General features: G+C 34.5%; 1 protein-coding gene across 1 annotated transcript; it reads left to right on the top strand.

Moving 5' to 3' along the window:
* Positions 1–19,961: 19,961 nt before the first annotated feature.
* LOC130014281 (sodium- and chloride-dependent glycine transporter 1-like) lies at positions 19,962–26,256 on the top strand. The gene is made up of 9 exons (XM_056103274.1): positions 19,962–20,033; positions 20,732–20,864; positions 21,893–22,027; positions 22,496–22,599; positions 23,030–23,154; positions 23,883–24,127; positions 24,815–25,015; positions 25,876–26,046; positions 26,251–26,256. Exons 2-9 carry the CDS (start codon positions 20,739–20,741, stop codon positions 26,254–26,256), a joined length of 1,113 nt encoding a protein of 370 aa, XP_055959249.1. The 5' UTR covers positions 19,962–20,033; positions 20,732–20,738.

The raw sequence follows: 26,256 nt of genomic DNA, 5'->3' as shown, positions 1-26,256 counted from the left end.
CATTTTGTTACTATTTATTACATCCTAGTAAAGTTTCTGCCAATTTTATAACTTTACCTTTTGGAATATTTTGTTTTAGTTATTTGATTAGAGACTAGGATGGGATAATTTTCTTTTGAACACACATGCGGCACAAAAACAATTACATTCGTTTTACCGGCCTTAAATATTACCTATGATAATCTTTAATATGATATATATATATATATATATATAAGCAACACGCTTATAAATGTTATTGAAACGGTTATTATTTGATCGAAAGAATGCTATCAAATTAACAATACACTCGGAGACTTCGGGAGTGAGCTTCATGATCCTTGTTAAATTATTCATAACATAAAGAAGATAGAATATTTTTAGTTTATATAGAACTTTATTTTTACGAGTATCGTGCAATCGGTGATATTTTCATTTTGAATAAAATTTGATAGACTGGCGATCAATGGTGTCAATATAAATCTCCTATGTAATTGCCTTCAGTTATATTTTTCGTCGCCCAAACTCAAACGATCGTAACGATCGCGCTTTGTTTTCATTGCAACAAGTGATTGTCAAACTATCTGTCACAATTAAACCACCCCCGCAACAGCTGCATTGGTTTAGCCCAACACGTGACGAAAGCATGTCTTCCTCTCAGTCGAAATTACAAGTAAATAGTCAAATTTGTCAAGAGAGAACTTTTTTTTCGTTGGGATATTTAGTTGTGCAATGGATTTTATTTAACGGGAGTTAATTTCAAACACACAGGTAAGTTTATAATAACCAAAGTTAAGTAGTTTGTTCATAATCGAAGAAATCCGTTTAAAATTTACGATGGTTCAGGCAGTAATAGCCGTACATATCACCGTAGCCAACATGATAACCCCGTTATCCTTCCGCCTCAAAATCATGAATATTTACTAAAACCTGGCAGAAAATGTTAATTCAAACCCTCGTCGTCAATTCTATACCAAATAATCAACAAAAAATGGGCATGCAAAAGGGGAGAAAAGAGACACAGAGAGAATTGCTATAAATAGACGAACTACAATTTAATGGTGGTCTGACTCCATATAGTATTGACAGGAAACTGGGTGACTCAGAGAAAACCCACTAGACTACTTGTTACAAGTGTAGAACCGAAACCATGGTCTATGTCGTATTTATTTTCTGTTATTGTATTAGGGGTTTTCCTGGAGGTATTAATATACTGGTTCAGATCAAACCACAGACACTTGTTAAATGGAAAGTCACGAGACGGAACGAGAGAGAGCGTCTGAGAGTTGGCACATTTGTGCCAAGCTAGGACATGGCTTACTTAATACAAGTTAATTCTGGGTGTCTTTAACATTACGATGTTTGTAACTGATATGTAAGAACTATTATAAGATGTTAAACTAGTCGTGTCACCCGAACCTGATATAAAGACCCAATACTGTAACATATTAATTGGCGCCGCTGACCAGAGCAACGTTTGAAGTCCTATACCACTAGAAGACCACAGGCCACAGCTATTAGTATTCACAGGTAAGTATTTCTCGATTAATTGCTAATTTACAGCAAAATAAAAACATTAGTGTTTAACTCAACCATAGCTTATTTTGTAAAGAATGGACCTATTTGCCTGTATGTATATAGCCTAAAGGCGGATTGCGTCCATATTATTATTTTGGTTAAAGATAATCGACGCAATAGCTTCTGCTTTCATTTGGCTATCTGAGTACAACGAGTGTACATGAAGATCATAACAATACCTTCCCAAAAGCTCAGTTATATAACCTCTTTGATTTAGGCCCGACCTATCCGACCGACGTATTTAGCTACTTTTCATTCTAACCTGGCCATATTGAATCCCATCAGCCACTTTCCCGTTTTTACGGTATTTGTTAAGGGGTAGTTACTTTCATTTTGTTGAATGTAATCCTAATCCAAGACTTAGTTCCAATCGCTAATTTGTCGGGAGGTTTTGAATAGAGTAACAACCTAGAACCTACCCACACCTACTGGAAATTCCTGACGAAAACACATTGGTATATCGTCATTATGTAGTATTATCCATAGACCTAGGTGCAGTCTAGTAAAAATTGTAAACTTCATGAACGTTGCATATATTATGGGATAAAAGTGATAAGTCGTTAAAATTGAGTTTTTTTGAAAAGAATGTTGTTCATGGCCCTCAGATACGAGCTCTTTCCTATGCCTCGAATTGTTGGGATTTGCTGTTATCAGAGTAGCACTGGTTGACACTTATGATGTAGTAGGTCACATAATATCAACAAATGGTCGTATTGTGGTATTTGTGTTAAAAACATGACAGGTATAGATCTTGACATGGTTTTACTGTATTAGCTTGATAACGTTGAGAGAATACTCTACGAAACGTCGCCTTAAATACACTAGTAGCTGTTTTTCATAAGTATGTGTTTTGTTGTTATGACAGGTATAGATCTTGACATGGTGGCCATTCCAAAAGATGGATCTATCGCGACAAATGTCGCCATGGCGTCATTATTACGTCAACAATATATTACTGCTTAATTTTTATTCCACTATTTTTAGTTACTATTCGATATAGAAAAGATAAATCTGCTCCGCACCATCCTTTAGTTTATTTGATTAGATTCAATTTACTATAGTATTTTACAAGCTTTAAAATTGTATAATATGTTGGGGGTTTTGTGTTTAATGTACAAGAATTTTACAAGCTTTAAAATTGGATAATATGTTGTTTTTTAGTGTGTAATATTTTGTATTAAAATTCAAGTCAAGAAGCTTTGTAGGCTATATAGATTCACTGATAATATTTGTCTTTTGTCTAAATAGTTCCAGTTCAGTAAATATAGGTAAGCCTTTTGTTTCGTTCCATTTTAGTTCAAGGTTTGCACTGAATATAGATCATTTTTACTGTATACTTTATGGTACTGGCACCGCATAATACGAAATAACACATTGTTTAAAGTAAGTTCGTCTATGAATAAATTTACGTTACAATGGACGGGAATTTCTCCCCATACAACGTGGGAGATGAACAGATAGTCTGCCACCTGTTCCATGTACAAACTTTCCAGCAGTGGGAGTAATGTCCACTCATCAGAATCTAGGTCAGTTCGGAGCTAATTATATTGTTGGGTTTTTTATTTCAATAATTCGCTCGCGCTTAGTGGTCTTTAGCAGTTGGGGGTGGGAGGAGAGAAAACCCATGAGGTTGGACAGGCGACCCAAATCGAAAACACCCCGCTTGACTCAATAAAAGACACACACAATTTCATTAATATCGTCCCAGCATGATATGAAATTCGATTTATTGAAAAAATGATTAATTCTTAGACTGTCATAGATTCAAAATTAAATTTAAATTTCATAGCATAGCACAGACCAAAGGCCAAAGTAAAATATTCAAAGTGCGGGGGCATGATTGGTAGGTCAGGTACGGTGTATAATAATGTATTCTCTCTCAAAATAGCTCAGAATGGTCATTTAGAGGGGTGAGATACAGCCCACCCTCGGACCGCCCTATCTTTCCCCGCAGTTGCAAAACGTTAAATAATGACACTTTTATTTTTATTCAAAAGGCTTTTATATCATTTCATTAAAAAAGCATTACGTAAGATTTAGATAAAGAGTTAGCCGTCCATTCTATGAAAGTTTAAAACTAGATAACGTTAAAACGTTAAATAATGACACTTTTATTTTTATTCAAAAGGCTTTTATATCATTTCATTAAAAAAGCATTACGTAAGATTTAGATAAAGAGTTAGCCGTCCATTCTATGAAAGTTTCAAACTAGATAATAAAAGTGAATTATTAAAAATTTAAGCCAAATTACCTTATTCTTTAAGAAGTTGCCAGTCTTTGAAGTTTGACACTTCGGTTGTCAAGCATCATTGTTACGATAATAAACAAAGTCTCGATTATCTAATTTTAAATTGAATTATTAAATGGCTATCGTCATTCAATTCATTTATGTTCCAGAAAGTTGATTATGGGCTTGTCATGTGAATAAATGTCTAATAAACAATTTATATAGCATTTAAGGCAAAAATAAAGACCTGCAATTGGCAGATTTAGATCTTACATAATGTATCTTTAAGGTCTTACTTAAGAATGCCATTAAAATGTATTATAATATTCAGTATTACAATAGTTTTATTTGTGAGAAATTTCAAGAATGCAATTCCGAAAGTTTCATAGTTTTGTCTTGCAAACATTTGATGTCATATTATTTGGTTTAGTCAATAATTTATATTTCACATATAATAACACACACGTGTGTCTAGAACACGGTCAGATTTTTAAGGGTTGCTTTCACGACTCTAAGCGTTTACAAGGAACTGATACATGGAAAGACATGTGTGACTTCAATTTACTATCAATATGAAATCGGATTTAACAAAACTTTTGAGTGATGTTAATAAAACTAAGATATTTTCTGAAATATTTTTTGGTAAAGTATTCCCAGTAGTTTGAAATTGGGGAAATAATTTTTCGCAGTGCCACTTGTTCCAACTCTTAAAATAACAAGTATGTCAGAACCTATATTTTGGGTGAAATTTCATTCAATTCAATCTGGCGATCCATAGCATATCAAAAGGCATTAGAGGCAAAGCTGGAGACAGCGATTGTTTTATGTCTTACTAGCAGGATACCCGGCTTCGCTCGGGGGTCATAACTCCGAAACCGAAAGTGGTAGACTAACGCCACCTGGCCTATGTTACTCCCCGGTCCGAGCTACCCCTATACCCCAAATTTCAGACTCGGGGCAGACCTAGTGTAGCCGCCAACCCCGAACAGACCGGCTTCGCTCAACGGTCATAACTCCGGAACCAGAAGTGGTAGACTAACGCCACCTGGCCTATGTTACTCCCCGGTCCGAGCTACCCCTATACCCCAAATTTCAGACTCGGGGCAGACCTAGTGTAGCCGCCAACCCCAAACAGACCGGCTTCGCTCTGGGGTCATAACTCCGAAACCGGAAGTGGTAGACTAACGCCACCTGGCCTATGTTACTCCCCGGTCCGAGCTACCCCTATACCCCAAATTTCAGACTCGGGGCAGACCTAGTGTAGCCGCCAATCCCGAACAGACAGACTTCGCTCGGGGGTCATAACTCCGAAACCGGAAGTGGTAGACTAACGCCACCTGGCCTATGCTACTCCCCGGTCCGAGCTACCCCTATACCCCAAATTTCAGACTCGGGGCAGACCTAGTGTAGCCGTCAACCCCGAACAGACCGGCTTCGTTCGGGGGTCATAACTCCGTAACCGGAAGTGGTAGACTAACGCTACCTAGCCTATGTTACTCCCCGGTCCGAGCTACCCCTATATCCAAAATTTCAGACTCGGGGCAGATGTAGCCGCCAACCCCGAACAGACTTCGCTCGGGGGTCATAACTCCGAAACCGGAAGTGGTAGACTAACGCCACCTGGCCTATGTAACTCCCTGGTCCGAGCTACCCCTATACCCCAAATTTCAGACTCGGGGCAGACCTAGTGTAGCCGCCAACCCCGAACAGACCGGCTTCGCTCGGGGGTCATAACTCCGAAACCAGAAGTGGTAGACTAACGCCACCTGGCCTATGTTACTCCCCGGTCCGAGCTACCCCTATACCCCAAATTTCAGACTCGGGGCAGACCTAGTGTAGCCGCCAACACCGAACAGACAGACAGACAGACAAACGACAGTCACAAATATAGATGAAACTGCGTGGCCCACCCTCACCTGTTCGACCAATCACTTTTACATGATATAGTGAAATGTAATATAATTTAATGAATGGTTGACCAAACGCAAATATTCTCGAGCAATTTACACTCGTCCATTTTTAAAATTTAGGTTTTATTAAATTTGTAACAGGTCCCATTCCAGTTCTGACACGTGACATTTTATCTCGCATCGTGCTCATTTTTTAAAATACAAAATGTTAAAATCTAATGTTAGGTTGATAAACTCGGCTCGATACATGATATCGCAGACAGTCATTTAAATCCGTAGTTATTATAACCACAGCCCCATTGTTCAAGTGTTAGATTCTGCTATAGATTATTGCAGATATACATGTATATATAATTAACTTTATGTATTTTAGATATCTGAAATATTTATAATTATTAGATAATAATATATATCGGTACATATAATAATATAGTTAACCAGTTTAGTGACTCATGTATCATAACCTAAGTAAAGAAGTCAAGCCCCTTGATGAACTAGCCCTATTCTACCGTGCCCCTAGTAATCAATTTATATCTTGTTTTGGACCGGAACTATATTATTACCCTTTTTTACGTTAAAATTCCAGTTTGCTAACCTCAGGAACATTAATTAATAGTGTGTTTCTTTTAAAAAAAAACCCCAAAAACAAACAATTAAAGGCACAACATTCAGATCGTTCATGGTATTTCATAAGTCGAAACTAGGTACACGTACTAGCTTAATGTACAGAACTTCGTGACGGGTGGACTGGTTTATACGAAAATGAGAAAATTATAAAGACATATAAAGATGTAACGCTTTAGATGAATTTTTAAAAGAAAAAAACGGTTGATATTATGAAATTAGCGTTTCAGTATAATAACCAAAGTTAATTTACAATGATTAATTTAATATCCAATGTGCTTAAAAACGTCAACTGTTTATATAACATAGGAGTTAATCTGCATTCCTCGGTAAAATTTGGCGTCTGAAGAGAGAGTAGGGGAGATTATTTCCTATTAAGATTTAGCGATTAGGCCTCTTGCTAGCAAATCTCTAAACAAAGAGTGGCCTTATTTAAAATATCTCTTTAGATATTGACTTACTATTATGTAAAAAAAACCAACTTTAGGCCCATATTTGGAAACAGTGTCTATAATAATCTGTCATTAGGTCTAACTGGTTAGTTTGAGGCTATAAGTATGTGACTAAGTTTGACATTCTCAAATTAGCTAATTTTTGACTAGTGTTTATCTGAGTCAGTGATTGTTACACCTTGATTACAAATCAAACATTTAGTCAATGGTGTAAGGCTTTTTTATTGATGAAAGGGGCCGAATTACACGAAGTAGATTAGAAAAGCACATGTTTTAGAACAGTGTTTCCTACCTGCGGTCATTGGGGAAAAAGGGGTGTCCGTGAAATAAGATAGACAAGTAAAAAAGAGTACGAAATTTTTGGTATTCAGACAATGAATTTTAGGAACTGATATCCGAGTCACATTTGTTCTGTTCTTGCGGTGGAATAGAAGCACAGCAACAGACTATATTTAGATCAGACGTGGATATAGATGGGTTGTGTCCCTGCTTTTCTACTGTCAATTTCTTTCATTTTTGCGGGGGACTATGAGGAACATATCTTCTTGGATTGACATTTGAAATAATCATTATTTGTAAATTCTGAATAAACACGCAATATCGCTATTCTTTATTTACTTTTCCGCTTTTGGGAAGAGGGGGGGGGGGCTCCTAGTACTACATTTTCTACAATTATTATTATTATTATTATTATATTGTTTAATGGTCGAGAGTGAGACATTATGTAATTATTGTAACATCAAGAGGGACGTAGGCTCGAGTGTTTTTACAATACATTACGCAATGTCTTAAGCTCGGGACCATTAAACAATATATACTAATAATAAATAAAATCGGACCAAGAACAGAACCTTGAGGAACCCCATATGACAAAACAGATTCAGACGACGATTTACAATTATCTAAAATACACTGTTTTCTACCCACAAGATAGCTTTCTAAAAGATTCAATGCAAAGCCACCTATACTGAATTTAAACTGAAGTCTACGTAAAAGCATAAAATGGTCCACCGTACCGAAAGCAGCAGATAAATGTAATACAATTAAAAATGTCACTTTTCTATTATCAATTCTCATTAAAATATCATTTGAAACCCGGGTTAAAGCTGTTTCGATACTGTGAAACTGTTTATAAGCACTTTGAAATGGTTCATACAAACAATTGTCATTTAGATGGGCCTTTATCTGAGAAGCAATACATTTCTCCAATGTTAGAGACAGATCTGTAGTTTTTTTAAAACCATTAGGATCAAATGTAGACTCTTTAGGCCAACATAAGCTTGTTTGAAAACGTTGGAAATAGTAGAATATGATATACAAAATTAATAATACTGGTAAAAACTGGAATAACAGGGTCGGAACAGGAGCTAATGAACAAGATTTAGGAGCAGTCGATTTAGCTATAAAACAAAATATTCACTAATCAAGTTAAAATTTCCTAAATAAACAGAATTTTCTAACTTATCAAAATCATGAGCGTTGAAGCTAATAGTTTTATTTAAAACATCAAGTTTAGTTCGTATTTTTATTTGAAAGAAATCTTAGAATAAATTCGCTAGTTCAGCGTCATTATCATTGTCTGGGAGAAGATTATGATCCAAAAGGTAATTCACAACTTTATACAGGTCTTTTTTCACCATTTTAATTTAATTTTAGCGTCTTAATTTATTCACATTGTTTTTTGAAGATTTATAAATCTGTATATAGACATTTAGAGAACAATCCAAAATTTCAAAAGAATCAAAACGTTCATGACGAATTTCTTACACTTAACAGATGACTTAATAAGTGCTACACCCCCTCCACGTGAACCTCTAGCGCAATGTTGTATAGAATATCCATCGGGTACTAAAGCTGCGATTGTCGATGAATCCGAACAGTCATTATTCAGATACGTTTCAGTTATTCCACACATATCAACTGAATTTTCAACAATATAATCAGACATAATTGTTATTTTATTCCTTACGGATCTGGCATTAATTAATCCAAACAAAGTTATTAAAACTGACGCTTTACTTTCGACCACCTTCCTAATTTGTATAAGATTGTTGTTTATTTTATGTTTTGTTCTAAAGTTTTTGATCTGTATTTGACTTTTTATAGAGTTTGCGGTGAGCTGGGCGAAATTGCTAATGTCAATATTCAGTGGATTAGTGTTTAGAGGTTCATATGGTCTGTTGATGGTGATAACTTTTAAACGTCTTTGTTTACTTCTCCCTATTACTGCATTAATATTAATGTTGTTGTCGTATATAATCATTCAAAGCGATTATTTTATTTTCGATGGACCTTGCATTAGAACACAATCTTGAGTTGTCTGGGTGTTGATCGATTTGATCAGAAACATTGGAATAGTAACAAGACTGTCCTTATTATTATGAGACATTTTGATCAAATACTGCATTCACAGTTACTATTTTAAACAAGAAGCAGCGTTCGGCAAAATAAAAAAAAAACAACATAAAAAAAAACAACAAATGGGAGGGATTTAAATAATTTCTTGTGTAGCCATAAAAATATATCATAGACTAGAACATGTAAATGTGGCCGCCATCTTTGTACATTGGTTCTGTTGACGTCGCGTGCGGTTAACTGAATGAATCCAGCTTCGTTTCACGTTACGCTTTAAAGAAAGAAGGGTCGTAAAACCAGCCCATTGCCATAAAATTCACAGGTTTTGTTCAACCAGTTTGTAAAATTAATATATATCTTCATTCTTCAATTAACTGGAATGACTATCGAAACCTTAGCCACTTCCATGGTGAAACATACATAATACATGCCATGTCAAAAAGAACTTATTTTCATCATAATAAAATGGCATGTTCATGGAATCAACATATATTTACAAAATACAAAGACATTGAATGAATAATGGGCTATGATTGTGGTATTTTATTTTTGAAATTATAGAATCTCGATGATCATCGGCAACCACACAAATATTAAAATATTAATGTGCTGTAGGCCTACAGTAAAGGTAAATACAAATATAATATTTATAATACAGAAATATTCTAGAAAAACGTAAACTTGCAACTATATCCATGTGACAAACTATATTTTAATAAATGTGAAATCTTGTCGGAGACTTCTGAAATATGTAACTATAACCAGTAGCGGACTGGCCAGGGCCCTGTATTACAAAACCTTAAACTAAAATGATTAAATAGATTGTAACTAAAATCAAAATTTTAAATTTTATACGTTTCACGAAGATCGATTGTAACTTAAAATGCAATTTTAATAGATATTTGTTTAAATTTCTTGCGCCCGCGCAGTGCACAATTCCGGCGAGGGCACTTGGGGCGTAAGCATAAACGCTTCGGAACTGAAAACTGTTGCCAGGTTGAACTAATCGTTACAATACCAATGAGGAGAATTTCATACGCTGAAATGTATCAGTTGGTTGGCCTTGAACTTGGATAACAGAAACTATTGAGAATTGTCACAAACATGTGATATTTCTGACTCAAACGATTAATCTAGACTAAAGTATTGTCGAATTTTATAAGTATTTAACAACTTTTAAACTAATACACGAAATAGCCAATGTTCCGATGCCTAGATTGAATTGTCAGTCTCATGGACCCTTTCAATAATACTTTGAAAATGCCAAAGTGCCACACTCCTTATTGGATAATACCTATCTATCTTACTAAATTAAATTGATTTTTCCCCAGTATAAAATACCCTTGGCTACTATATAAATCATCATAACCCCAAAATAAATACTTTGCATATGGCGTGTCTTGTACACTGAAAAACAAAAACTTGTGTTGAAACACAAGTTAGGTGTCTCTTTTTACCAACACAAACTTGTGTTGAAACAACACAAACTTGTGTTGAAACAACACAAACTTGTGTTGAAACAACACAAACTTGTGTTGAATGTTGAAACATCACAAAACATGTGTTAATTTATCAAACAACACAAACCTGTGTTGAAACTTGTGTGAAAATCTACACATTACTTGTGTTAAAATTTCTGAAATTTGTGTTGAAATTTCTGAAATTTCTGAAATTTGTGTTGAAATTTCTGAAATTTGTGTTGAAATTTCTGAAACTTGTGTTGTTTTATACAAACTTGTGTATAACCACCAACAATATCCAATTTATATCCAGTATTGCAAACTTTCCCATGTTTAAACTGTAATGTTTGATAAATGACATAACAATAATTTTGTTTGTTAAATTATTATTTATTCAATAAATGATATGAAACATTAAATTAATTCCAAATTAAAACTAAACAGACATTTCGAAAGTTAATAAACAAAGTTAATTCCAATGCTAATAAAATTGTGTTATACAATGAAAAAATACCCCCCCCCCCATTCCCAATTATTAAATAAAAAGTAGCTATTTAAATTGAAAAAAAAAAGCACTGAGACATTTGGAATATTAATAAAGCTGATTCCAATACTAATAAAATTGTGTTTAATATATAATAACACTATTCCCCACACCCAATCACAAAATAATAAAAAAAGCTATTTGGGTTTTTTTTACAATTAACCTTAAAAAGAACTGAGAATATAATAGATATGTACATAATATCCCTACCCCATGCTCCCAAAACATACATTTTAAATATCTATATATCTAAATTTAATAACAACCAAACCAAGAACTTACAACATCAATTATGCACTAAATTGAAATACTTTAAAGAAGATATATTCCCTTTAACAGATTAGGAATTCAAAATTTGGTACAGTACATAAAGGGAACTAATAGATAAGATACAGGACAAATAATTATGGATAGATAATATAAATATAGCATAAAAATCAAATAAAATGGAGAAATTTAAAATATTGTAAAACAAAAATTGATGAATATAAAACCATCTCATATAAAAGAGGCATTAACATTCGAAATGTTCACTAATGTTTAAAAATAAATGTTGATTTCATCCTACAATAATACATTTTTATAATTATCGACTGTTACTATTAATTATTGATGACCCCTCTATAATATTTCAAGTTTTCAGGCCAAATTCTTAGTGTTTAGGATTACACTGCAGTCTATATAATGAAATGATTTATAGAGATGATTTGGTATTTGATATTAAAAACAAAGAAAAGCCATTAAAAAGGCAATGGTGACAAAAAACTTTTGGGTTTCCACAATAAGATCTATAGAAGAATTTGATGGCTTTATATTCAGAATTTAGAGTTGTTTTCTTTCTTTGGTATTAATATTTACTAAATAGATGTACTTCTCCAAGGATGTTCAAGTCTCTGAAAAATATAAAGTGATTATTATAAATACACTTATAGACAAATTGGGTTTCGATTTGGTTTTTACTTGACATAACAGTAATGGGCACAGAGGGTAACCGGACCACTCGGACCAAGACCAAACGGACAAAAATAAAAAGACCAGTCGGACCAAAACATATACTACTCGGACCAACCTAAAAGACCACTCGGAGCAACCTAAAAGACTACTCGGACCAACCCTAAAGACCACTCGGACCAATCAATTTATATTGGAAGACCACTCGGACCAATATTTATATTTGTTACGTGGATCAACCCAACGGGTCGCTTCGCGGACCATTATATAGCTTCACTTATTCATTTAAGAAATAAATTACAGATTTAAAATAAATATTATTTATTATTAAATCACAATACATAGAGTTTATGTTAAGACATTTTAAAGAACACAAATTTGTGTTATTGCAATGTAAAACACAATCTTGTGTAGAATATTTTTAACACAATTCCCTGTGTTGAGATCCAACACAAGAGGTTTTCGATTCCCCAGTTGACGTGACACGGAGTAGGGTCGCCCGTCAAACCTCGTGGGTTTTCTCCGGGTCCTCCGGTTTCCTCCCACTACTAAAGTCCCCTACGCGCAAGCGAATTATTGAAATAAAATTGAACCAAGTCTTAGTCCCGAAATGACCTAGTTTGTGTTTAGTGGACGTCGTTAACCCCCCCCCTCTCTCTCTCTCTCTCTCTCTCTCTGTCTCTCTCTGGGGTTTTGAGGGCGTTTTTGTTCTCGGGGTCTTAATTTGGGACGTCATCTAATTGATTTTATTCCCTTACAACAAAATAAACGGATGGGCCGCAGATATATTTCCCATACATTGAAAAGAAATTAAATGAAAATTATGTATGTTTAAATTATATAACCTGGGCCATTGTCAATATTATCATTATTCCAAATATATCTATGTGTCGCAATAGATCTGACAACGTAGCTCTAATCAATGTTTGTTAATGTCGTGATTTTAAGTTAGGAGAGGGTGACAGCTGTCCTAAGTTAAAATTGTCCCTAAAATAGTTTTGTGAAACGCCACTATTTTAAGTTAAGATACAATTTTAACTTACAATATTATTTTAGTGGATTTTATCTAAAATGCTTAAAATCGTTTTGTGAAACGCATCTATCTTAAGTTAGGATAGAATTTTAGTTTAAGACGATTTTAAGGAGATTTAAGTTTTTGTGAAACAGGGCCCAGGTTTTTAGCTTGCCCAATGTCAAGTGGGCCCTCTTCGACAATATATTTAAAATATAAATTATCAAAAAAATCTAAATATTAGAAAAAAATTATTAGCATGAAAATTCTAATTACATCTTTTTGTTTCCACTTAGATATTTTTTGAAAATTTAATTTATTCATTTTAAAAATTAAATGATAGAATTGTATTGGTGAATGAGCCCCCGTTGTCTCCTGACAATCAATATTTATAGACCCAGTCCGCCACTGATCATAACTGAATTAAACAAGCAGTTGCCATGCAAGATACGCTCAGACTTTAGCAGGAAATGGAAAGAGAACAACTTTCAAAAAGCCATTTTTCTTACAATCATTGTCCATAACCCAGCATGTTACGGTCTGACATGCATCAATATCGAAAGGAATCAAGATCTTTGGGATATAAACATAAATTTTAAGTTTCATCAAAATGGTATAAAAAAATAGTGACCTGTAGAGGGCCCGCAAACAAATGTGAATGGATGAACACACATATGGCATGGGCAACGACAACATACGTCCAAACGAAAATATGAGCATATAAAGAGTCAAAAAGTGGTGCTTACAAATATTCAAATAGTTTTTCAATATTGTCAATTTAAACCAATAGAAATCAATCCCATTGTCTTCTATGTTATATTTAATAATACTTATTCAGTAAAATCAATTGAAATATATACAAAGAGATAAGTAAATATATTTTTTATAATGTTTAATAGTTTCTAGAAATTTGAAAAGCACCAAGACAAGCCCATAAAATGATCATTTTAGTTGAATCGAATAGTACACAAACAATAAATTAGAATATTCGAAATCTAAAAAAATACAGATTTCTGTTGTACTATGTCAATCTTATTGTCTCATGAACATAATATTCTTAGTTAGTTTCTGGCGAACACTTTTGGCTTTTAATTTTATAGGCCTATTGTGTAGTCTGACAATGTGATGTTGCCGTAATTTAAAAAATATTCGCACTACAAGTCTTACAAAATCATAGTAATGGTTATATATGTGTATTATCTATGTGTGAATTTAACCCTAGAACATCCACCCCCAACTTCTAACACAGCAGCCTACAAGTTTAACATACTACAACTATGAGATGGTGTATTTATTGGTGACATACATCTTAACAATTTATCTGCTACAGTAATAATCTTAACAAATCCGTCTGATGGTTAAAGTAATCCGCCATTATATCTTTGGTGGTAAGAGGATTATGGGTATTGTTGAATTTAGTCGCTGGGTTTACAATAACTGATCTGCAAATGTCACACTTTAATTGTGGCAGTGCCTTCCTAACAACATATCAAGGAATATATACAAGTACATTATCTATAAGTAAACTCTGTTTCGCATTTAGATTATAATTATCAACATTTTCAACATCTAAAGGCATATCATCATCACCATCATTCCTGGAAACCATGGATGGGACATATTATGTAGAAGTCGAAGCTTGAATGATTGCTGTGTCGTCTATTCCTACTACAATGCCACTAGATCGATTTCCACTGTTGGCTACAATACATGTATGTTACATGTTTTAATTAAGAATATAATAATCACAATAATATCAACGACTTGTATTTTGTATTTATATTTAGCAAACACAGCAGGGCGGCTACATTTAAATCTGAGGTAGAATTTGTTTATTCAAATAAATGTTTGAGGATTTGACATTTGCTCATATATATTTTATAAATGTCTTACCAATTCTGCGTACAGCATTGAAAATAGTTCTAGGTGATCTTGGCTTAATTTATATCAGTATAAAAGAGATCTGAAGACAAACCAAAGATGCTGTTTATATTTATGATCATTCCCATAATTCCTGTTTACCAGAGATTAATATTCTTTGTTTGAAAACTATACAAGGAAAATATTTATGTAGCCATTAATGATTCCTAAATTTTCAGTTTGGTGTAAAAGATCAACTTGAAAAAAATATTTATGACCATTCCCATAAATGCTGTTTTCTTGAAATTAGCAGCATTTAAAGAGATTAATATTCTTTGTTTGAAAAAGATACAAGGAAAATACTTATACAGCCGTTAATGATTCCTAAATTTTCAGTTATATGTTGGTGTAAAAGATCAACTTGAATAAAACATTTTCACTTAAAAAATTTATGCTAAGGCAGAAATATACCAATGTTGTAAGCTTGACTTTGACAAGAGTCAAAGTTCATGATAGTCACATTCATCATTTTGTTAGAAAAAAAGAAAATGGCACAGTTTCACATTCACCGCAATTCGTCACTTTGAAAGATCAAAAAAAAAAGTTGTTTGTAAGATCAAAAAAAGGTTGTTTGTAAGATCAAAAAAGGTTGTTTGTAAGATCAAAAAATGGTTGTTTGTAAGATCAAAAAAAGGTTGTTTGTAAGATCAAAAAAAGGTTGTTTTATCATGGACAGGGGATGGGGATGGCTGAATGGTTAGCAGGTGCGCGCTGTACTATAAAGTCTGTCATTGAGTCAACTGGCGTGGTTTCGATTTAACGGTTTATCAAGCAATGAAACAATTTATTTAAAGAACCCTTAACAGTGTAGGAGGAGCCGCCACTGTCCTTACAGACTGCATGGCAAATGCCCGTATTCATTAGCCCGGTTGATACAGAAAAGTAGGAGGTTAAACCCTATTTCATTCGATTCATTTCTAAACCTGAACTGCCAATCAGACAATTTCAGATTTAGCTCTTCTCAATCACCGAGTTGTCGATTGAGGACAGACGAAAATATCAATGCAAACGACAGCTTGGTTATTCCTCCAATCTAGTTCACTGTTAATTAAAAAAAAGTAGAAACAAGTAATTAACTAACCCAATAAACGCAACTGTTGCTAAAATAAAAGTTGAGTTCATATCGAAAATACATTAAAGGATTGTTTTAATAAATCAACTTAAATGTTGACCAATATTTCGAGGTTTAAAACGGTTATATATTTTTGATTTGTGTTCTTAAAAAATAGTTTAACCACCTACCATCCCATTCGTTTTCTGACAAACTGAATTTTTGATTATTGGTTATTGGAGGCTAGTCCAGCGTCTGCTTTAAATTCAAACACTTTTGAAAGGTTAACCGTTTTCTTTGAATATTATAAGTGGATACAAATAGTTCTTTTTAATAGATTTCTAAATTTACCCGAAACTACCATGAATTGACATTCGCAATAAACAAAATAAACTTAAAACACAAATAGGTAAGTAATTACATTCATCAAACTGTGTTTATTAAAAACGCAATTTACTAATAATTTTGAGTGAATTATTCTGAAGACAACTTAAAAACGCTCCCAGTGCATTAAGAAAACCGTCATTTCATTCTCCTTTAATCAATGAACTATTCTTTTTAGGTTGTTGCAAATTCGGAAGAAAGACATGCCACGTTATGCTATTTAGAAGACAGCATGCCAACACCATATTCGCCACGTAACAGACAAACTGAAAATAAAAAACCCGATAAAGTGGCGAATGCCGACATTCGTCATTTTGCAAGAACTCTATGGTGCAAACATTTTAATCTGTCACTTGATGACCTGGCGCCTGGTACGTTCGGGCATTTTTATGCGCGAACTCTTAGGGGTTTTTTTTGCTGGCATACGCACAGGTACTATTTCTTTTTCTTTTAACAAGTACCCAAATCGGGGATTTCGTGCGGAGGTAGTTCGGAGGTAAACAGTCTGTGAAGTACAACACTTGCCACTGTAGCTGTGTATCGCTAATTATAAACCGAATGTGTGAAGACAGTTCATACATATCACTCAAAAATTTTTCAGTACAAACTCAGTTGATTCACGCTCGATTTGCTACTAAACAAACCCATCGGTTTATTTTCTCAACAGTGTGACCCGAAGTGACCGCGGATTTATTGACCTTGTATGAACTTATCCATAGCTATATCCTTACACCGAGAGAAATTATCTAGTCTCGGTGAAAAGAACCATGGTCATCTGGTAGAAAATTACTTTTGTATTTTTTGGAACGGAAAACAGTGTTTTTAGAAGCAAACTAACCTGCCGCACATGAGGAAGTCATTATACTAATAATAAAAGGCGAGACCTCTTTTTGCGGCGCAGGCTTATCACTGAGTAGTAAACCGTCCACAAACAATAATATAGGAAGCCTAGTGACCAGTGTAGTACTGTAAGTAGGCTATAGACTATAGTCGAGATTACTCGCTTTCAGTTTACTCTGTTTTTGCGATAACCAATTATGTGAGAAATACCATACTGACATTCGGTTTTTAAAAGTTGTACGCGAACTAAATGCGTTTGTTAGATACTGACACAGCAGCCCCGAGTCGAACAATCGCCGCCCGAGCTGTCTTCGTCAGCTAGTTTCACAATATCGTGCAATAGGTGTATTAATGTGATTTTTAGGTTTAACCCCGCAAACAATGCCAAAATAGTGTTTTCACTGCTTACAGAAAACTGAAATTTAAAAAAAAATTTTTTTATGAGGGTGACCCTCCCACACACTCCCTATCGAGCTGCCGCTCGGTCTGCGCAGCCTCATGCCTGGCACATACTGTCAACATTGTATATTTTTCCGTTTCCGCCCTCCCCCCCCCCCCACAATATATATTTCACGGCTACGTTGCGACGGTACCAGCATACCCAGTTGTTGACACCCATTACATCATTCCTGTCTAACAAATCATAAAGCTGTGGTGTTACGGTGGCGGCATAGTATTTCACCGTAACACCACAGCCACTCTAACCATTCATAATACATCTAACTATCCCTTTACAGCACTTCACTCCCTACACATTTCCCCTCGTCCTACTTTCCCAAACGTCAACAACACATCTCATACATCCAGTTCGCTGATTAACCCTTGTACCACGTCTACTGGATGACCTATTAAATGGGTGTGTCAAGTGGAGGCTTCTAATAAACATCTGTCATTCACCAGACCATGATCGATTTCCCTTATTGACCAATCTTCTCAATGACGTAACTCTTGTAAAACAACACCAATCGGTCAATCTTAACTGCGATGCTGTCCAATCAGAGAAGTGTCTAAACACGATGGCGCAAAAGATCAGACGTAACACATATGCAAATCCCTTGGAGTCATCTTGACTTTTCAAACAGCATATATAGGGGTCACCTTCAATTCACTGCTATAAAACAAACTGTTAAATGAACGGTCTAGGGAATACAATGAGATTATTGGACTTTTAGGTCTCGTCGACACGTTGAAACAAACTCATATAAATTACGCGTACATCAACGTGTAGAGGAATAGATTTGTTGGTTTTCGTTTCATCCGAATTATTAGGCACACCTCCTTGTCAGTCCTGCTACTATCTGTAAAGGTAGTTTTCCAAGTTCTTAGTAATACAGGGGCATGTCAGTCGACCGTACTGTTGGGCAGACAAGGAAGGTGTGAATAGTTGTTCGCATGGGACAACACGTAGGCCTACTCGTAAAAGAATCCCTAATAGTTGGAAATCGAGGAGTATCCTACCACGCATGGCACAAGTAACCATAAAAATAAACCTACCACATTTCTGTCCCAAAATCAAAATGGCCGAAATATTGTGTTAATCCAAGCCCCATTCCATTCTTTTTTATTCGTGTAATTCATAACTAAAGCAGTCGTTAAATGAAATAGGCTTTATCGTCCTATTTTTCTGTACCGACTGAGCTAATGAAGACGGGCATAGGCCATACAGAGTACTATTGGGAAAATTATACCTGAACAGTGGCGACACCGCATACTCTTATATTGAATTCCAACTGGCAAGGGTTCATTTACGTACAGTTTAATGTGGATATGCATTTTGAAATTGATGCTTTTCAACCTAATCACCTAAAATATAATCCTGTATAAGCGCTTCCGGTTGTTCATCTAGTCAGTTTTACATTTAAAGACGCATCTGTACGATGTAGATAAAGATCTGGTCGTTCTAGCTATAAAAGTTTAAGAATAAATAATGAAAAATAATAATATATTAAAAGTTCCAGGCAAATTACTTTATTCTGGACGAAGTTATGAATATTTGAGTGTTGACAAGAATAGCCTAAATTGTGTCTGAAGATTGCCGATTGACAGTTCATGTTTTCGATTGTCAAGTACCGTTGCTATGATAATAAACGAAGTCTCCATTTTCAGTCCTTCAATCAGCTGTCACCGTGAGTGTCGCCACATTATTTTTTAATGTAGATATGGCGGGCATTGTTTAATCCACTCAATACCATCCGATAGTCTAGAGAGGAGGGGAATGTGGGCTTGTCTGTGGTTAAATGTCTAAATAATAATATATAAAAAGTGAAGCCAGAAAATACAACCTGCAATATGTAGATTTAGCTCTTGCATTATTCATCTTCAGTTTTTCTGATAATTGTGAAATGAAATGAAATGGGGTTTAACGTCCTACTGTTCAGCTCCTACTGGGCTAATAAAGACGGGCATAACCATGCAGTGTGCTATGAGGAAAATTTTGCCCGGACAGCGGCGCTATGACCTACTCTTATTTCGAATTCCAATTGTCAAGGGTTCTTTTACGCGCACGCAAATATGTACACGGGACCTCGTTTTTTGTCCCATTCGAACGACTATACGTTGTCCCTTGTTGGGCCCTCCGTCCTACACTACTGAACACGGTACCACCAGATTAGGGAGCCAACATCCTATCAACTGAGCCACTGATAAAATTGTAGGTGTGTACATTTTCAGGTAATAATACAAACAACGCCTCTGTATCAGTAGCTGGTTTGGTGCCATCTATACAATCTTCACAAAAATATCTTCAGTAAGTTCACGTTTTATATCCCTCTTTGATAATTGGGTCATTATAAAGGGTTTAATTAGGTTGTTCTGGTCGATGGTGCAAGCTCGATACGATTCATTTTTTGTTTCTATATAGATTAAGTTTACTAGCTTTAGATTTATTTTTAGGTTACTGTGTCGACAAGGGAACACAAATTAGCTTATATCTGAACACTGGCTTTATCTATGAACATGATGCTGCTACCCATCAAATATGTCACAACTACAATCAAATACACAATTTTATTTTTAACCGAAATCAAAGAGGCTTAATCATTTAAATGGTTTTGTGATTTTTTATCGAAGATTCCCCCTGTTCTCCGGTTTCCTCTCATCCCTCCGATAACCACCAGCCAAGTCTGTGAACTAATGAAGGTTATGTTAGAATCTTTTGAGCAGGACAGGGCAGCCTTTGAGGGCATTTTACAAAAGCCGGGCTTTTTCACAATATATCCATCGCTAACTTTAATATTTGCCTAAACTGTTGCATTATTAAAAATCATATTTTATCATTATTCAGTAAACATATCGAAGACATAATATTCCCTTTAAAATTTAGTCTGGGTATATAAAGGGAAACAACTCTTGTTCTCGGGGCAGACGATAAGAAGCGTTTCAGGTGCATACGTGCAGTACGCTAAGAAAAATGTCATAGATTGATGAACAATTTGATTATTTCAGTGAAAATATGTTAGATTTGTCGTCAGGACTGGATGATACAGGACAAATACAACCTTATTTAGCAGGATGTCTTCTGTTGTCATGGATACTAGTTGGTGTAGCTGTTTATTGGGGACACAATTCTTTGGGAAAGGTACTACTATCAATTTGGTTTCACAGTGGTTGAGAAAACAATTCCCTATATTATAACATTTGTAAACCCATTCGAACATTAGAAAAATAGTAGACTAATTCACATGTTGGATAGAATCTGGCGACATTGACAAATGACCTTGGAAGATTCGCGTTACTCATAAATGGCACGCGTATCATAAAGAAGTAAACGCAAAAACAATATTCAGTTTTCCAAAAAATGCAAGTTTCTGCATATGAAGCCTACCATACCTAATAAAACTCAATGCAAATTTTAGTAGTTGGGGTTGTATTGAAATTGGTAGGTTATCATTTTTGATCCTAGCGTACGCCTGTGTTTTCCAACAGTGATATTAAACAAATCTTGGAGAACTCATGGAGAATTCTAAAGTGCCAATTTTATCAGATATTTAAAGGTAAAAACAATGCATAGGCCTACTTTATTTGTTAAAAATTGTATAAAGAGTCACAGTCCATATTTAATGTCTTTCAGTCCATTTATCTTAATACCTCTTGTGATTTTTCAGTCTCTTTTAGCTGTATTGGCACCATAGGCGTACGAGCTGGGGGGGGGGGGCTGGGGGCGGCTGCCCTCCCATTTTGGGCACCAAATGCTGGGAAAATTTGGGCACACAATTGTATTTTGTAAAAGTTGTATAAAAAAAGATATTGTGTTCTTGAATGTGTCCAATTTAACAGCGAATTTATTATTATTATGTAACATACTAAGAACCTAACTACATTTTTTGGGCACCAACCACCACCGCCCCCCCCAGTCAAAAATTTCCCCGTACGCCTATGATTGGCACAATATTTCACACATTTTTTCTAAGCCTTAAAATATTTTCAGTATTGTAGGCCTATTGGGTTAGAAGGGAATGTAAACATATAAAGAATTTAACCAAATAAAGATTATACAATTTAAAGTTTAAGATTAGGTGTAAACCTTTTTGATGGAGACCATGAGACATTAATCAAAATGGTGGCTACCTTTTAAGCCATATCTGGTTATTTTTGTGTTGTTTTCAGATTGCCTTTGTTACAGGAACATTACCTTATGTATTATTATTAGCCATATTTGTTGGAACTATAACTTTACCAGGAGCTGTGAATGGTATCAAGATGTTTTTGACCCCCAGATGGCCTATGTTAGGTAAACTTCAGGTTAGCCTATCTGAAACTTGTTTATTGTAGATTTAGAAAAGTTTAATAGATAAAACCTGTGTGAGAGACTGTGTATTGCGAAAAATCTGCTAGAATCAAAATATGGCAATAATAGGTATATTGTGGGCATAAAGTGGTCACCAGTGTTCAGTTTGAAAATTTACATAAAAATTTAGTTTTCTTGCAAAAATGACTCTGGTATTTATTGGGTTAGAAGTCAAGTTCATGTGATATTTGGTCATGATATCTGTACTTCGAAACCAAAAATCATTCATATGAGGCTGGTGGCAGCACATCACACCATATCCACCTTCTAATTCTAAGCATTTAAAGCAATATGTGTATAACTGAAAAAAACAAATATCCATACAAAATATGTTTAAATTGTTAAGGGGGTTTTCTATGTGTTATAATGTAGTTTTCATGCAATATGTATTAGGTCTGATGATGGTTGATAATTTATTGTAGGTATGGTTAGATGGTGCCATGATGGTATTATGTAGTATGGGATTAGGTACTGGTGGTATTATAAATTTATCTGGTTATTGTCATTTTCATAGTGGTTGTTTCAGGTTAGTTTACATCAATTGTCGTATTATTGAATGTACAATATTCTAGGATAGATCTAGAGAAGATACCACCATCCTTGTTCTTAGAGCTGAATTTCAAGCTCCTGGTCTTCAGGAACCAGTACTGAAAGACAGTAATGTATTATAAATCCATGGAATTTTTAACTAGGAGGTTCTCATTATTTCACATTGTATTTTGAATTATTGTTTCTGAAAATTGATGTTATGGTGTTTATAATCTTCAGAACTATATGTTATGACTCTCTTGAAAAGTCTTTGAATACAGAATTCCAAATTTTGCATAAATTAATGTGTTTTAGTAGAAATGTGTTCTAATGTTCCCAATCATACTCTTTTTAAAGTACTATTATATTAACTGATCAGAATTCTCTGTTCAAAAACATTTTTGTATCAAATAATTTTGTGTTGATAGGAATGCTATGATAACTGGTTTATTTAGTGTAGCAGGCTGTACATTAGCTGGTTGTTGTATGTTTTCTATATTTGGAGTTTATACATATACAACACAAATACCACTACATTCATTGAACATATCAGGTGAGCAAAATGAATCAATAGAATTGGTTTTTGGAAGCTCTAGTCTCTACACTGATAATATAGATCAGATACTCCTTTAATAACACAAGCAAGGTAGAAAATGTGCATGTGACATGAATAGACTGAAACAATTTACAAATTCATTAAGGGATACGACTAGTTCTCTTTTTCTTAGACGTTTCTGTAAAGACATGGATTTACCAGTTTTAATTTTGAAAGACATCTATACAGTAGTCTGAAACTGTTGGATTTAACTTTGCCCACATCTCTGCAAAATGGCCCTGTTACTTGGTAGTCTCTTAATGATGAACCAACTGTTACTGAGTGGTCTCTTAAAGATTAACTAACTAACTGATACCAATAGAGTGGTGTTGGACTTACAACTTAGCTGTTACTGGGTAGTCCCTTAATGATGAACCAACTGTTAACGCAGAAAGTTTTTTATGAAGAACGGCCCTGTTACTGAGTGGTCTCTTAAAGATTAACTAACTAATTGATACCAATAGAGTGGTGTTGGACTTAACTTTGCTGTTACTGGGTAGTTCCTTAATGATGAACCAACTGTTAACATAGAAGGTTTTGATGAAGGATATTCCTGTTACTGGGTAGTCTTTAAAAGAGATTCAGTTTCCCTTAAATTTACAGTTTCAAGACCTGCATTATATTTCATAATTAAAAACTATTGCTGTTAGTTCATATTAAATAAATTGTTGATTATCTTATTTCAGAAACAGAGTTTGCTTTTCAAATATTTCCAGCAATCAGCCATTATTTACAACACTCACCAGTGTGGTCGGCCATGTTCTACCTCCTGTTATATATAAGTTGTTTTGGTACCCAGATAGTATATATAAATACAATACATACAGGCTTTCTATATAAACTTGGTGTACATACAACTGTATGGAAATTATCCAGTCTTATCTTCTTTATTTCATTATTTTATATATGCGGTTTAACCACAATTACACAGGTAGGATTTCTTATTTACTTATATTTTCAAACCTTTAAGTCCCAATAACTTTTATAGCAACAGTTTTACATTGTTTAATGTTGACTGTTTAACAATGGTTCATGTGGTAACAATCATAAGGCCTACCCAGTACCCATGCAGTTAGAAATTGACATTGTCAAAATAAATCTCCAATAATTTTGTTATATTACAAATCAGCTGGGCAGGTGTCTCAAATTGTGCATAGGTAACAGGGCACAGGTGAAAAACACACAATTGCGAAAATATGAAAAAATTACACAGTTCTGAAATATGCACAAAAATCAATTCTGCAAAACAAATTGATAGTTGTAATTTCTGCAAAACAATTTTTTTATACATATTGAAAAACATAGGTTCAGGGACAACATGTCTTATTATTTGGCATATCATATGCCAATCATAAATCACAAAACATCTCCTTTAATTTTCTGTTGGTTATTCAAATTTTATACCCTGATGACTTAGTTGGAGAATCAACCTGATTTTAACCATCTGAAACTCTGAAATAACTTGAAAAATGTACAGTTACATTTATACAATTACATTTTCTAGTTACAGAAGAATCATGTAGATTGCTTTTAGAAGAAACTTGGGGAACTAATGTAACAATTTGTGAATTGTAATGATTACCGATGTATGATATTTGATTATTTCTGTGTGTTTCAGGCAGGAATGTATGTTATGACATATCTAAATGAGTTTGTACATAAATTAGCTATACCTATATTTTGTTTAATGGAATGTGTATTTACTACCTGGTTATATGGTGCTCAGAGATTCTATAATAAAGTAGCAGATATGACTGGATCATCTGATAGCCCTTTTATAAAATGGATATGGAAAGCTGTGTGTCCTCTTTCTTTAGTTGTAAGTAGTTTTTTACTACCGGTACCTTTCTTTTCCAGTTATTGTATCAATGGCCTATTATATTTAGCATTCTGCTAAGGGGGCTTGTTCTTAAACTTAATCTACCACTTCCCTAATTTCAAACATGGCCAAAGTGTGGTGCTTGTTTTAGAACTAAGTTTTATTTGCTCAATGATTTGTAAGCATTTATGCAGCAGTAATTAGAAGTGGGAGGAAATTAGAGCACCCAGAGAAACCCCATAAGATTAGGCAATCTTGCTCTTTGTCATCTTCAGCATGCAATTAGACCTCTTGACCACCCAACCCTCTTCTGGAATTTTCAAGACACAAGTTACAGTATGAAAACTATATATCAGCCCATTTGAACAACATACATTTTGAAAGGAAATTTATGTTGGTACCAGGTAATCTAGATCCAATAAATGGTCTAACCCCAATTGTTTAAAATAGGTCAGTCTAACATTTATAGGTAAGAAAAAGCTACAGTCATTTATAAACATTGATCTCTTGAAGAGTAGGAAGATGTTGACGAACTTGGTTCTGGTTCAATCTTTTCTAATCTGTAACATTTAAAAATTATGAAATGAAATGGGGTTTAACGTTCTACTGTTCTGCTCCGAACTGGGCTAATGAAGACGTGCATGCGCCATACAGTGTGCTATGGCCATACAGTGTGCTATGAGGGAAATTTTGCCAGGACAGCGGCACTACAGCCTACTCTTATATAGAATTCTGTCAAGGGATCTTTTACGTGCACGCCAGTGTGTACACGGGACCTTGGTTTTTCGTCTTACCCACTTAGCCACCATGACCCTCACTCAAAAATTATGATTAAATAATTTGTTTTCATGTTATTTCAGGCAATATTAGCATTAACAATAGTCTGTGATAATTGTATATTGTGTAAAGCAGAAGTTGGTGGTAAAGCCTGGATGGAACCAGTTGGTTGGTTTATTTCTGCTCTACCAGTATTTGTCTGTTTTATTCCTAGTTCTGTCAATCTCATTACATTCCATGGATCATCAAAACAAGTAAGTATTAAGATATAAATGTAGTAGGGATGTGTGATCAGGGCTGGATTAACCAGTAAGCAAATGAGGAACCTGCTTAGGGCACCACAGAATTTCTACTTGGTTAGATGACAAATTCAAAATGTTTAATTTGAAAATTATTATTTTATTCGATTTTTATTCTTTTTTTATCTTTTTTATCTTTATCTCAATATATAATGACAGGTATAA

This window comes from Patella vulgata, chromosome 9, assembly GCF_932274485.2.
Source record: "Patella vulgata chromosome 9, xgPatVulg1.2, whole genome shotgun sequence".
Taxonomy (NCBI): domain Eukaryota; kingdom Metazoa; phylum Mollusca; class Gastropoda; family Patellidae; genus Patella; species Patella vulgata.
The sequence above is the reverse complement of the archived record's forward strand: the minus strand, read 5'-3'. Positions and strand labels throughout refer to the sequence as shown.

Excerpts from the sequence above, each read along its gene's own strand:
- LOC130014281 (XM_056103274.1), top strand. The coding sequence starts at position 20,739 with ATGTTAGATTTGTCGTCAGGACTGGATGATACAGGACAAATACAACCT. Across the intron at positions 24,128-24,814 it reads GTTTAACCACAATTACACAG|GCAGGAATGTATGTTATGAC; the intron begins GTAGGATTTCTT and ends TGTGTGTTTCAG. Across the intron at positions 25,016-25,875 it reads TGTGTCCTCTTTCTTTAGTT|GCAATATTAGCATTAACAAT; the intron begins GTAAGTAGTTTT and ends ATGTTATTTCAG.